Source organism: Bos mutus, chromosome 22 (assembly GCF_027580195.1).
Source record: "Bos mutus isolate GX-2022 chromosome 22, NWIPB_WYAK_1.1, whole genome shotgun sequence".
In the NCBI taxonomy this organism is placed as follows: domain Eukaryota; kingdom Metazoa; phylum Chordata; class Mammalia; order Artiodactyla; family Bovidae; genus Bos; species Bos mutus.
Window position 1 is genome coordinate 50,584,848 of NC_091638.1, and position 13,986 is coordinate 50,598,833.

The 13,986-nt window shown below is 43.3% G+C and overlaps 1 protein-coding gene across 3 annotated transcripts in view; it reads left to right on the forward strand.

Annotated features, from left to right (window-relative positions):
* Positions 1-13,986, forward strand: part of IP6K1 (inositol hexakisphosphate kinase 1) — a 37,393-nt gene that overhangs the window by 16,544 nt on the left and 6,863 nt on the right. For 2 of the 3 annotated variants that reach the window (XM_070360407.1, XM_070360408.1), the window contains exons 2-3: positions 3,324-3,546; positions 12,489-12,699. In XM_070360407.1, the coding sequence (XP_070216508.1) occupies positions 3,405-3,546; positions 12,489-12,699 (353 nt within the window). In that variant the 5' untranslated portion in view covers positions 3,324-3,404. Of the gene's footprint in view, positions 1-3,323; positions 3,674-12,488; positions 12,700-13,986 lie in introns of all 3 variants that reach the window. The other variant, XM_070360406.1, reaches the window with a different exon arrangement.

Below are 13,986 nucleotides of genomic sequence, written 5' to 3' on the forward strand. Positions count from 1 at the left end.
TAATTATTTGAACATTTGGACAGGTTCATTTCTACATGTGAGAGAATGAGTTTTCTGTTGGTCAGACTCTTGTTTAGTATCTTGGTACCAGCCCTGTGGACCAGACAGAATTCCGATACTCTGCCTTCAGGGACACTGGAAAGATGAGAGAATCACATTTTTCATTTTGAGGCTTATGGAGACTATGCCCTTTGTCATTAGTGAGAGAGCTTGTTCATCATTTGTTGAAAGTCTCCTTGCTGTCATCAGAAAACAGTTAGTGACCACTTTATGTGCAAAGTGTATTAACTGGAGACTTTGGGATTTTGATGCAACTATTTCTGTCCTTTCATTTATGATGGTTTTGATTACAAGTGACAGAGTACCTTAATACGACTGGCTTGAAGAATAAAGGGAAACTTATTTTTGCTACGTAACAGGATATCCAGTACTTCAGTGACAGTTTCAGGAGCCCTGATTTCTTCTTCCTGGTCTGTGTGCTCGGCGTGTTGGCCTTGTCCTAGGCAGGGATGTTTGAGAGTCATGGGGTAGCTGCAGTAGTCTCAGATGTCACATCCAGATATCGGAATAATAACCTGAGGAATAGGAGGTGCCCTTCTCGTGTGTGAAGAGCAGGATAAGTTCCCAGAGAACCTCTGGCCAATTTCCCCTCATCTCATTGGGAAAAAGAGTCACATGCTTTTTCCTAAGTCAATTCATAAGAAATGAAGTAATGTTCAGGATTCTCGCTGAGCTTGAATGGCGTTTCATGTTCCCTTGAAGGTTGGCTCAAGGAACAACGTGAAGAACATGTGAACGGTGTTTTTCAGTGTATGTGAACAACATTGGGACTCTGTTAGGAAAGGAGTAGTGGAGCTAGACTCCGTCATCCATAGCTCTCAGCCCACAGGTTTTTCAGTGGGCCTTGGTGGACCCCAGATGTCAAGAATAGCCTCTGGTTGTTTATCAGAACGAGTCAGAGCTTTTGCTAGAACTTTCAGGACTGTGCAGTAGGCGAGGCAAGCCCAAGCCCTTCACCTCCATCGGCATACCCCACAGAGTTGGCAGCAGGCATGTCTTCACAAGGAAAATTGAAGTCTCTTACTTGTAAGTCATTACAAGGCTCTGCACCTTGTAGACCAGTAGGTATGTCCACTTTTTCAGGTTCCCAGGTTATTTAAAAAGAAATACCAAAACAGAGCTATAGAAACATGGTATGTTTTACATGTTTATTTCCCAGAAAGTATTTCAGACCCAGAAACAGTACCATGACTTTATGTAGACATCCTGTGGAAACAATATCAGAAGGCCAGATCTGACTGGAGATCGGACAGAATTCTGCCTTTCAGTCCTGTGGAGGCTGCAGAGGATCCCCAAAAAGACTGCAGAATGTTGAACTCAGAGTCCAGGGGAATGGCTCTAATGCCTGACTCCTCTGGGGCACTTGGCACTGTTGACCCCCTCTCCTAAACCAGATACCCACTGACGCAGGCTAGACAGCATAGCACCTTCCTGGTATCCCATCTGTGATCAGAGGCCATCCCAGGGTGAAGGGGAGGAGGCAGGGCAGGAAGCACTTGGCATTGCTACCTGAAGTCTCCTGCCACGGGGGCGCCTCCAGGAACCCTGAGGAAAGCCTTCTGCAGTTGATTCGTGTCCTGAGCACTGCCACTCCTCTCATGTTTTGTTTTCATATAGTTGTGCTTTTACTCACTGTGGTCGTCTTCCTCGGATTATTTAATTCATTGTAACAAGCTTTTCTTTCTTTTGGTGAGCGCTGCTCTGTGCCAGGAACTGCCTCAAACCCGAGATGGAGTTAATAAGAGAATGGTTTGGCTGTGGTGACAGATGACAAAGAGATGACAGGACAGTGAACGTATTGCTGCTGTAGACTTGGCACAGGATGCCACAGGGGACGCAGAGGTGTGATCAAACTCTTGTACGGAGAGAATGGGGTCTGAGCCATATCCCAAAGAAGGAGAACTTGAATACCTTTAAAGGGATGCTGATCCGTTTAGGGGAGTGGGAATGGTGTTGATAGCACATAGTTTCCTGGACAGCTTTGGAGTAAAGAAAATTTTACATTTTGCAGTAGTGTTATTATATAGCTGATTTTGCTTCCCTGGTAGCTCAGAAAGTAAAGAATTCACCTCCAATGCAGGAGACCTGGCTTCGATCCCTGGTTAGGAAGATCCCCCGGAGGAGGGCTTGGCAACCCACCTTAGTGTCTTGCTGGCAGAATCCCAATGGACAGAGGAGTCTGGCGGGCTATGGTCCATGGGGTCGCAAAGAGTCAGACACGACTAGCGACTAAGCACAGCATAGTATAGCTCATTTTGCCCGTAATTAGGAGGTTCAGAAAAACTAATAGTTTATCTCTTACAGGTAAAGCCGTATTTCTGCTCTATAAATATTTTTCCTTTAGTCTTGATCTTTCAGATGTTGTCTTGCCTACTATGTTCCTTTTTAAGTTTTAAAAATGTTATTGAAGTATAATTGATTTACAGTACCATGTTAATTTCTTTTGTACAGCCAAGTGACTCAGTTATACGTGCTACTTTTCATTTTCTTTTCCATTATGGTTTATCACAGGGGATTGAGTATACAGTTCCCTGTGCTGCACAGTAAGAGGTTGTTTATCCATCCTGTATATAATAGGTTGCCTCTGTTCATCCCAAACTTGCTGTCCTTCGCTCCGCCACCTGCCTACCTACTACATTCCTAATTTAAAAGATATATTCATTATTAAGTGTTGCACTATAGTAACTTTCTTGAGGGAAAACTTATATTAAAAGGAGGTTATTTAAGTACAAAGAGCTTTTCCGTGTCCCGCTGTTTGTGTAGAATCAAACAGGAAGGGAAGCTCTGTGGTGCTTGGCATGATCATAAGTTGATGGCCATAGATTTAAAGTAGAAGAAATATGAAGTCTGAATTCCTTTGGGGGAAAACAAAATCTTTTTATGCTTCTACAATTCAGGAGGGAAGGGCTTTCCCTGCCAGAGCCTTGACACCTTAAAGCAGAAAAGTTGGGAATCTCATGTGACCTGATTTTGGAGGTAAAACCCTTTCTTCGAGCCGGGGAAAGACTCTTAACAGTACTGGATGTTGTGAGAAATCCAGACAGAATGGTACAAAAGATGGGTGGAGGCAACCAACATTGCACCATTCAGCAGAGCTCAGCCCAGCTCACTCCCAGGTATCTGACAGTTGTCCTTCTGGGGAACACATAGCAGGGAGCAAGACACACCCCTGTTCTTCCTCAGGAGTGGATATTCTGTGAACTCCAGAGAAACTGGAGCTTGCCGGGTGTTTTGATTCTCTCTTTTCCTCTCTTCCCTGTTAGGAGAGAAGAATAAGCTGAGCAGACTCTGACCGTTGGTTTTCAGCCTGCCAGGACCTTCTGCGTAGCTCTCCTTCGTGGCTCATGTGCTACATCCTCTGGCCTCAGTGTGCAACTGGCCCCCAACGCAATGTGTGTTTGTCAAACCATGGAAGTGGGGCAGTATGGCAAGAACGCAAGTCGGGCCGGAGACCGGGGAGTCCTCCTGGAGCCCTTCATCCACCAGGTGGGCGGACACAGCAGCATGATGCGCTACGACGACCACACTGTGTGCAAGCCCCTCATCTCCCGGGAGCAGCGCTTCTACGAGTCCCTCCCTCCCGAAATGAAGGAGTTCACCCCTGAGTACAAAGGTCAGTCACTGGCCAGTTGGGAGAGGGCAGCAGTGTATAGGCCCTCAGCCCAGTTTTCCTTGTTCTGTCGGCCACGTGATACGATTGTAGGTCTCTGTTGTCTCCATGCAGCTAAGTCACTTTGTTAAGCAAAATTTGAAAGCATCAGTGAGGTCTTTATTTCTTGAAAACTGAGTCCATTGATAGGTAAACCCGAGAAGAATTCACAGCATTAAGTCCCGTTGGTGAAGAGCATGCTGTTGTCTAGGAGGTTTCCCTGTTGGCTGGGATGATCTAGGAGAGAAGGGGCAGCCCTTCTCTGCTCCCAGAGAAGGAGTTGGATGCTCTCCAGGATCGGGATGAGGTAGCTGGTGAGGAGGTGCTGTGCAGCTTGTGTGTGTGTGTGCTGGGGTGAATGGATAGTAAGAAGTTTAGAGAAGGACTGGGGCCTGGAGGTCCTAACTTTTAAAGGAAAAATAATCTGCTTTATAATATAACCTGATAGGCCAGAACCCCATGAATGTATACCAGAGTTTAAGTCACTTGGTTTTAAAACCTGATTTTTGTCACTGTGTGTATACATTTTTATTGACCCTCATGTATAAGTTGAGGCTTCCCAGGCGGCACTAGTGGTAAAGAACCTGCCTGCCAATGCAGGAGACATAAGAGATGCAGGTTCGATCCCTGGGTTGGGACGATCCCCTGGAGAAGGGCACGGCAACCCACTCCAGTATTCTTGCCTGGAGAATCCCATGGACAGAGGAGCTTGGTGGGCTGTGGTCCATAGGGTCGCAAAGAGTCAGACACAACTGAAGTGACTTAGTACGCATCCATGCATGTATAAATTACGTTTTCTGTGTTCTTTTTATTTTGGCCGTGCTGCATGGCTTGTGGGAACTTAGTTCCCTGACCAGGGATTGAATCCAGGCCGCTGCAGTGAAGCACTGAGCTGACCTCTGGATTGCTGGGACGTGCCCTGTGTTGTGTTTTTTTTTTACCTTTTCCAAAGCAGTGTGAATTCAGTCATGTTTGCACCGTGCTTTACTTTGGAGATGGATTTAGAAAAAACAGTCCATATTGGTATTGGCTTTTGTTCCTTAACTCTTTTATTGTGGTGAAATATACATAACATAAAATTTAACCATTTTTTAAGGTGGATGCAGCTTTTTAAAAAATTAAAATATAATTATACAGCAAAATTTACCGTTTTTAAGTGTTTAATTTAGTGGCATTAAATACATTCACTATGCTGTATACCATTACCATTATCTATTTCTGGAACTTTTACATCACCTCAAACAAAATCTCCGTACCCATTAAATAACTCGTTTCCCCCCTCACCTGGTACCCTCTAATCTACTTTCTGTCTCTATAATTTAGATATTTCATACAAGTGGAATCATGTAGTGTTTGTCCTTTTGGATTTGGCTTATTTCATTTAGCATAATGTTTTCAAGTTCATCACGTGTCAGAACTGCTTTTGTTTTTACGGCTGAATACTATTCCATTGTAAATATATGCTGTATTTTATTTATCTGTTCATCTGTTGATAGACACCTGAGTTGTTTCCACCTTTTGGCTATTAAGAATAATGTTTCTGTAAGTATTACCTTACAAATACCTTCTTAAGTCCCTGATTTCAGTTCTTTTGGGTATATACCTAGGAGTGGAATTGTGGATCATACGGTAATTTTGTGTTTAGCGTTTTTGAAGAACTGTCAAACTGGTTTCCATATTAGCCTACCATTTGACATTCTTACCAGCAATGTTTCTTTTTCTCCACATCCTTACAAACCCTTATTTTCCATTAAAAACAATAGCAACAACTGTGTAGCCACCCAAGTGGGTGTGAGGTGGTTTCCCTTTGTTATGTACGTGTTTTCTTAATGGCTGATGACTGGTGTTGATGTGCCATTGGCTATTTGTGTGTCTTCTCTGGAGCAGTGTCTATTCAAGTCCTTTGTGCAGTTTTGAATCGGTTGGTTTGTTACTGTTTTCAGAACAGAATCAGAAGCATATTGAATTTGGAAGAATAAATACTCTTAACGCTGCAAAATGAGAGAGAAGCGAGAATCAAACACACTGCCGACTCTAAGTGGCTAAGAAACAAGTTACAAATGCTTTATAAATGTAGCTTCAGCCACCTACCCATCCACACTCAATACATCATGGCCAAATCTTTTGCTATAAAAATGCCAAAACCAGAAAAAAAAACCTACAAGCCCTGTTAGCTCATGGAGTCCTCTTCTGATGCTAAGGGAAGAAAAAAAATCCTTTAAAATGAAGTGGAACCCCAGGCTGCAGAGAAATGTTTTCTAAATCACAGCCACCAGAATTTGGACTAGTTAGAATCTCAAGGTGCCACCCAGGGAAGGATTGTCAGTCATACATTGGTTCGGTTTTCCTTCCAACCGACTCAGCTTGGGGAACAGAAGTCTAAAACCCATAGCAAGTCTTTAGTATCTGCTTGATTTTCTTGCCTCAGGCTGCATTTTCACTAGGGAATAGTAAATATACTTTCTCAAAAATATAATTAAATTGAAACTGATCTCTTCTTTTTTTTAAGTCAAATGAAGTCCCGAGAAAATGGAAGATATGATGGGTTCGATTCGTGTATTTCCAAGACTGATACCATAGGGTTTTTACTTTTTTCTTGGCTGCTCTGAGGGCATGAGGAGCTTAATTCTCTGACTAGGGATCAAACCCATGTCTCCTTCAGTGGAGGCACAGTCTTAACCACTAGACCACCAGAGAATTCCTTTACTTTTTATTTTGAAATGTAAAATTACAGAAGAGTTGAAAAGGTAACGGAGGTTCTCTAATGCTGCCATGATGCCAGCGTACCGAGTGAAGCGTCACTGTGCAGCTCACCTCTCCGTGGGGAGGCCTGTACTGGCTTTTCTGTGTGCATGGCGAGACCATCAGCCCTGGGTGAGACTCAGGAAGCGTCTGCAACCTCTTGAATTCTGCCAGGATGATGGTTTATTTTACTTTTTCCACCAAGATGATTTTTGAAAATATCTGTGTGAATGGAAAGCTGCAGTTGATGGTTCTCTCCAAGATGATTCAGATGCCAGAAGTGGATTTGGATGTAACCAATGTAATCCAAGCTGATGAACCCACTGCTTCAGCTTCCAGCACAGTGGGCTGAAATTCAGTGTTTGGAAGGGATTACAGGGCACTGAAAGACATCTTGATCAACACAAACTCAGCCTCATCCCTCCCCTTCTCATCCCTCCCCTCCCCATCCCTTCCCTCCTCATCCCTCCCCTCCTCATCTCTCCCTCCTCATCCCTCCCCTCCTCATCCCTCCCATCCTCCCCTCCCCTCCTCATCCCTCCCCTCCCCTTCCCTCTCTTCCCCTCCCCTCTCCTGCTTGTGTTGTACTGGCTGCTCTGTGACCACTATAGGGTCCTCTCTACTGTTCACACATACTCAATGAAAGCATGCCAGAAAATTGGTGACTGCTTTGGTGAGCAGACGAAAAAATAGCCCTGTCATGAATCAGCTGGGTGTTACTCTAATTCCGAAGAATGTGCTAAAGACTCAAATGAAGTTCGGTGTCCCAATGATATATCCCATTGAAGGAGAAGGGAACATAAGACAATTTTTGGTTTTCTCTGTTTGACCAGAAGCATAATGCTATAGATGTAATCCCTATTGGTAGCTGGGTAGGAAGAGGTATTTTTCAGCTGGAAGAGGGAAGCCCCTGAGTTCTGCTCCATGAATTCAGCTTTCAGAAAGAGCCCCTGGCTTGTTGGGAGTGAACTGCCTGTGCAGAAATTGTGCTGTGGTCTGTGCTCCAGCAGACAGGAGGCTGCAGTGTGGTGCAGCGCGGGGAATGGGTGAGACCTATGAAGACCTGGCACTTCACACCCTGCCCTTAAGTCCCTTAAGTGAATTTTAGTAGCTGGTTTTAAAGGGTTTAGATTTCAAGAATGCTGCTATTTCATAACTGTTGGAGACTGAAATCAAAGGCTTTATTTAGGTTGGCTGTCTAGTATTAATGAATAAAAGCATCATTAAAAGATACATAACCATATCATGGTTTATAATTAGCAAAACCAAGAAAGGAGCTTTGGTGTAATACTCTGAGCTAACCTGTACACTTTATTCAGATTCGGCTGTTTTCTCACATGTCATTTTTCAGGTCCAGGATTTCACATTGTATTTGGCCCTCCTTGGCCCCCTGCAGTCTGGGACAGTTTCTCACTCTTCTTGGCCTTTCATGACCTTGATGCTTTGGAAGAGTACTAGTAGTTATTTTGTAGATTGTCCCTAAATTTGGATTTGTTTTCTCTTTCTAATGATTAGATTGAGGTTCTGTATTTTGGGCAGTAGAAACGATCCAGTGTCCTCTTCAGTTCATGTCAGGAGGCCCATCTCTTGTTACCGGTGATTTAACTTTGATTGCTTTAAGATGGTGTCTGCCTGGCTTTTGCACTGTAAAATTATGACTTTTCTTGTTGTAATTAAGGAGTTTCATGTGGAGAGATACCTTGGGACTCTCTGGATATCCTGCTTCAGAGCATACTAGTTTTCCAATTGATCAGTGGTTCTTTCCTGTGATAATTACTAAATTGCAGAGTGAGGGACAGGGAGGCCTGGCATGCTGCAGTCCATGGGGTAGCAAAGAGTCAGACATGACTTAGCGACTGAACAACAACAACATTGCATGCCTAATGATGACATCTCTTTTCATCTTTTCTTCTATACTTAGTAGTTAAAATATATTACAGTTCTGTAAGGAAGAATTGTCCCTCCTCACCCATTTATCTATCAGTGTGGACGTATGTATTTTATTCCTCAAATTATTCTAGATTTGGACACTGGGACTCCTTAACATTAGCTCTTGTGTACTTTTGACATAGACCCCTCATCATTTTTGGCTGTTTCATTACTTTCAGTTACCACGAGATATTCCAAGCTCATCTTGTATTTTTTCTGCCCTGATTCAGGAACCAGACTTTGTAACAAGCTTTTCTTCCTTGTATCATATGAATGATAGTTAGAAAAAACAAGATCTTGGTGCTGGATATTGTGATTGCCACTGGAGTGGCTTTGCTTTTAGGCCCTTTCAACACAGAGGTTTAGAAAATGCATATATTAATTCTAACCCACAATCACATACACATTTCTTTATTGCCAGAACCACAGGTGTTTTTAAAACTCAGCTAAGGAAAAATGCCAATAATATTCTATATTTTGGCAGTAGGTTTGAGGAGGGATTTTCGTTTATTTCATATGACCAGCTGTAGTCATCAAGTGTTACTGCTTGTAGTGCTAAATGCCTTGTACCGTTTTTCAGAACCTTGCCTCATTCATTTATCTAGTACTTACTGAGCATCTACTGGATGCAAGCCCCTGCTCATTAGTGTAGAAGACGAAAAAGACCCGTATCTTCATGGAGCTTAATGCTAATGTGAGAAAGAATAAACAAGTTATAGACAAAACAGTTATAGGTTGTGTTAAGTACTTTGAGTTAAATAAGTACTCTGTAATTGACAGTAATAAAGCTTCCAAACCAGATCCCTTGATATAGGATGATTGGGGAAGGAGTGTCTGGGGAGACTCAAAGGACTGGAGAATGTGGAGCAGCTGTGGGCAAAGGACAATGGAAAGAACATTCCAGGCTTCCAAGGATAAGCGAAAACCCTGAGGTAAAAAACAACAATGGACGAAACTTCAGTGCGCTAAGGAACTACTCTAGCTCTTTTTTGCCAATTAAGAGTTAAGAAACAGCCCTATTCATGAGTGGTCAAAGGACTTGAATAAACATTTCTCCAGAGAAGACAAGCAGATGACCAACAAACATATGGAAAGGCAATCAACATCACTAGTCATTAGGGAAATGCAAATTGAAACCACAAGAGAGACTTCTCTCACCCAGTGAATGGCTGTTAAAAGGAAGAAGAGAAGTGTGGCAAAGATACGGAGAAATAGGAACACTCTGGTAAGAATGTCAAATAGAATAGCCGCTGTAGAAAACAGTTTGACAGTGCTTCAAAAACATTAAAACACAGAAATTGCCAGCAATTCTATGCCTAGATATATACCCCAAAGAATCAAAAACAGGGACTCAAACAGATAATAAATGTAAAGTAATACTCACTGAAGCATTATTCATAATAGTCAAAATGTGGAAGCAACCCAAGCATCCATCAACAGATGAACTGGTAAACCAAATACATTTACGTAACAGATAGATGGCGTACATTTACAGTGGAATAGTATTCAGCCATAAAAACAAATGAAGTTCTGACACATGCTGCAATGTGGATGAACATTGAAAACGTTATGCTAAGTGAAAGAAAGAAGCCAAACCCCAAAGGACAAACATTACCTGATTTCCACAGTGATTCAGTATACATATATGCCTGTTCTTTTTAATATTCTTTTCCACTATGATTTACCACGGGATACTGAATACAGTTCCCTGTGCTGTACCAGGACCGCGTTGTTTATTGTGCATATGTAATACTTTGCATCGGCACATCCCAGGTTCTCAGTCTGTTCCTGCCCCCACCCCCGCAAGTCTCTTCTCTGTATGTGAGCTTGTTTCTGTTTCACAGGACAGATGAGTTCATTTGCGTCATGGTTTAGATTCCACATGTAAGTGACACCATATGGCATTTGTCTGTGTGTGTCTGACCTCACTCAGTATGACAGCCTCTAGGTCCATCCACGTTGCTGCAAATAGCGTTAGTTCACTCTTTCTTATGGCCGAGTAGTATTCTATTGTATATACATACCACATCTTTACCCATTAATCTTTCGACGGCCATTTAGATTGTTTTCATGTCTTGGCTATTGTGAACATGCTGTTATGAACTTAGGAGTGCATGTATCTTTTCAAATTACTGTTTTGTCCAGATACATGCCCAGGGGTGGGATTGCTGTTATCATATAGCAACCCTAGGTTTTAAGGAACCTCCATACTGTTCTTCATAGTGGCTGTACCAATTTACATTTCCAGCGACAGTCTGGAAGGGTTCCCTTTCCTCCATACCCTCTCCAGCATATATGATTTGTAGATTTTTTTTCATGATTGGCCATGAGTCACGTGTGAGGTAGTATCTCCTTGTAATTTTGATTTGCATTTCTCTAATAATTAGCCATGTGGAGTATCTTTTTATGTATCTGTTGACCATCTGTTTCAAGTATCTATTCTTGATACAATAACAAAACTCTCAGCAAACTGGGGATGGAAAGAAAGTTCCTCAAACCTGATAGAAGGCATCTATGAAAAACCTACAGCTAGCTTCATACTCAGCGATAAGACAATCACTTTAGCCCCTAAGATCGAGGTATGAGATAAGAATGTCTGTGCTCTCCATTTCTAGTTAACATTTAACTTGGAGGTTCTGGCCAGTACAGGTAAGCAGGAAAATAATAAAAGGCATTCAGATTGGGAAGGAAGAAGTAAAGCTGTCTTTATTTGCAGACAACATAGAATTCTGTCTTCAGCTAAACTATCCATCACTTGTTGGAGTAGGATTCCCACAAAGAACTCAGAAAATTGACATCCTGAACCCTCTTTTGTTAGGAAGTTACTTGAAGATGTATCCCACTCAGATTAGGAGGAAGCCAAGGGAACGGGGGGAAAGGAGAGGATCGTAGAAGGAACAGCTCTGACTCTGGTCAGCTCCAGCGTGGGAGCTCCGTGGCAGGCCTGGAGAACACTCCACATCAGAGCACGAGGGGGAGCCCAGGAAACAAAGAATATTGTAGACCGGGGGCATTCAGGCTTGAACAGAATTGAAGCTCTGCAAAAGACAAAGGGAAGAAGTTATGAAGGCGGAAGCCTGTAGGAGAGGCAAGTTACCTACGTAAGGAAGCCAGGGTATGGTTATGAAGCCCACTGAAGTGAGGTATGCATTTAAGTAATGTGAGAAAAGAAGAATCCATTACACGTTGATGTTTCAAGGGTTTTTTCCCTCCTAAAAGAGACCAGGGTTTAAAAGCAGTGTCCTCCTGGAGAAGGAAATGGGCCAAAGAAAAGGGTGTTCTTGGTCTGGCATACTGACATATTCTTAAAGGCTTGTCACTGATTGTCAGATCATAATGCCGATTTTGTGCACCAAGAGTGTAAAACGAGACATGTAGCTGATAGTAGGTTGGACTATGGAAATCAGATGAAGGGCAGCCTGGACCTTTTTAACACCCAAAGAAACTCATTGAGTTAGATTTCTAGGTGCTGTGTTTCAGCTCCTTTGGTAATGATCCAGAAGAAACCAAGGACAAGCTGTTTGATAAAAATGGACACAACAAACTTGCATGAGTACTGTGTGGAAAATAGCTGTTTCCACTTCGGAATGCTGGTGCTTTGCTGAGGCCGAAGTTCTGCCTGGTGAGCCTAGACTAGCCTGATCCTCAGTGCAGAGACATGTTTTTGAGGGCTGTCTTGGAGGAGTCTTGACGTCTCTCTTGATGACACTGTCAGGCAGAAGGAAACCGGATCTAGAGGAGGACAGAGGAGATGACAGCAGTGTGGGGCAGTTCAGTCAGTGGAGGTTAGATTATGTTGGTGTGGGTGTGTCACTGGGAAGATACAGTTCTTCTGAATGGTACAGAAGGCAATAGTTGAAAGCAGGAGAGAGAAGAGGATGGGAAGTAAAAACGAATTTATCCAAAATCAAAGGTGAATGGTGGACTAAGGATGAGGAATGAGCGGTGAGGTATGTTCTGGAAAGATGCCCGCCACTCATTGTTCCTACCGTGGCTTCAGGGCAGGTGATGACTGTGTGTGGAGGGCCAGCAAGGGCCAGCAATCTGTGCTGAATGGACCCAGCCTCGGTGGACATTTGTTGACTGGCTGCCTCTTTTTCCCCAACAGGAGTGGTATCCGTCTGTTTCGAGGGGGACAGTGACGGTTACATCAACTTGGTGGCCTACCCGTACGTGGAAAGTGAGACCGTGGAGCCGGATGACACACCGGAGCGGGAGCAGCCTCGGCGCAAGCACTCCCGCCGGAGCCTGCACCGGTCGGGCAGTGGCAGTGACCACAAGGAGGAGAAAGCCAGCCTGCCCCTCGAAACCTCAGAGAGGTAAGGGGGTGGTGAGCAGGGCTGGCAGTTCATGTCTGGTGCTATGAGCACAGATACTCAGCGTATCTCTGGTGTCCTGATGCGTCACGGGGAAGCAGGGCTCAAGGTGGAGGGACGATGGCTGATGTTCGCAGGTTCACCCCATCGTGCCACCTGCCGCCCACGTGTTCCATCGCCCCAGTGAAGCCCGCTTCTGAGTTTGGCTGTACTGGTCGAGAGAGAGAACGGAGTTCTCTCAGCTCTTTGGAAGCAAGAACACCCTGTTGTTTTCCTCCAGCTTTGTTATATCTTGCTTCCCAAGGCAGAGGTGGAGGCACTGGCCCGACCGCAGAGCCCAGAGGCAGAGTGCAGCCAGGCCCATGCTCTAAGGGTTTTGGAGTCAGATCTCTGAGACTCTGATATCACCGTTAACCCTTGCCCTGCATCTAAAATTCAGTGTATTGAATTGGAATTTGAATTTTCTTACAGATCAGGAAAAAGAATTATTTTTCTTGATATATCATGCAAAAAATGTGAACCCCCACAAGCGTGGCCACAGTCAAAAGGATAGACAGTGACAGTTTTGTTGAGGTTATGGAGAAACTGGAACCCTCCTATGTTGCAGATGGGAATGTAAAATAGTGCTGCCATTCTGGAAGACAATTTAGGCAGTTTTTCAAAAAGTTACATGCAGCAACTGCAGTCCTAGGTATATGCCCAAGAGAACTGAAGGAAAACAGTCACGTGTAAACTGTGTACGCAATTACTTATAGCAGCGTTATTCCTAAGAGCCCCAAGCTGGAAACAGCCTGAATGTCTATCAGTTGATGAATGGATGGATTAAATGTGGTATTGGATATCACTCAGCAGCGAGAAGGAATGGAATACTGACACAGGCTACACTATGAATGAACCTTGAAAACATATGTCAAGTGGAAGAAACCAGTCACAGAAAACCACATATTGTATGGTTCCATTTACTTAAAATGTTCAGAATCGGTAAATCCACATCTTTTCTGTCCAAGAGACAGAAAGTAGGTCAGTGAATGCCAGGGGTTGAGGGGGCAGGGTTGATGAGAAGTCGCTGCTGCTAATGGTGACAAGATTTGTTGTGAGGGTGATGAAAATTTATAAAAATTAGATAGTGGTGATGTTTTCTAACCTTGTGACTATACTTAAAAAAAAAAAAAAAAAACTGAATTGTAAAAATAAATAAAACTAATGTAAACAAAAAATAATGTGAGCTTTTTGAACCAAAGTGAAATCAAAATTGTATGATTAAATTACTTTGTACATACTTAATCTCAC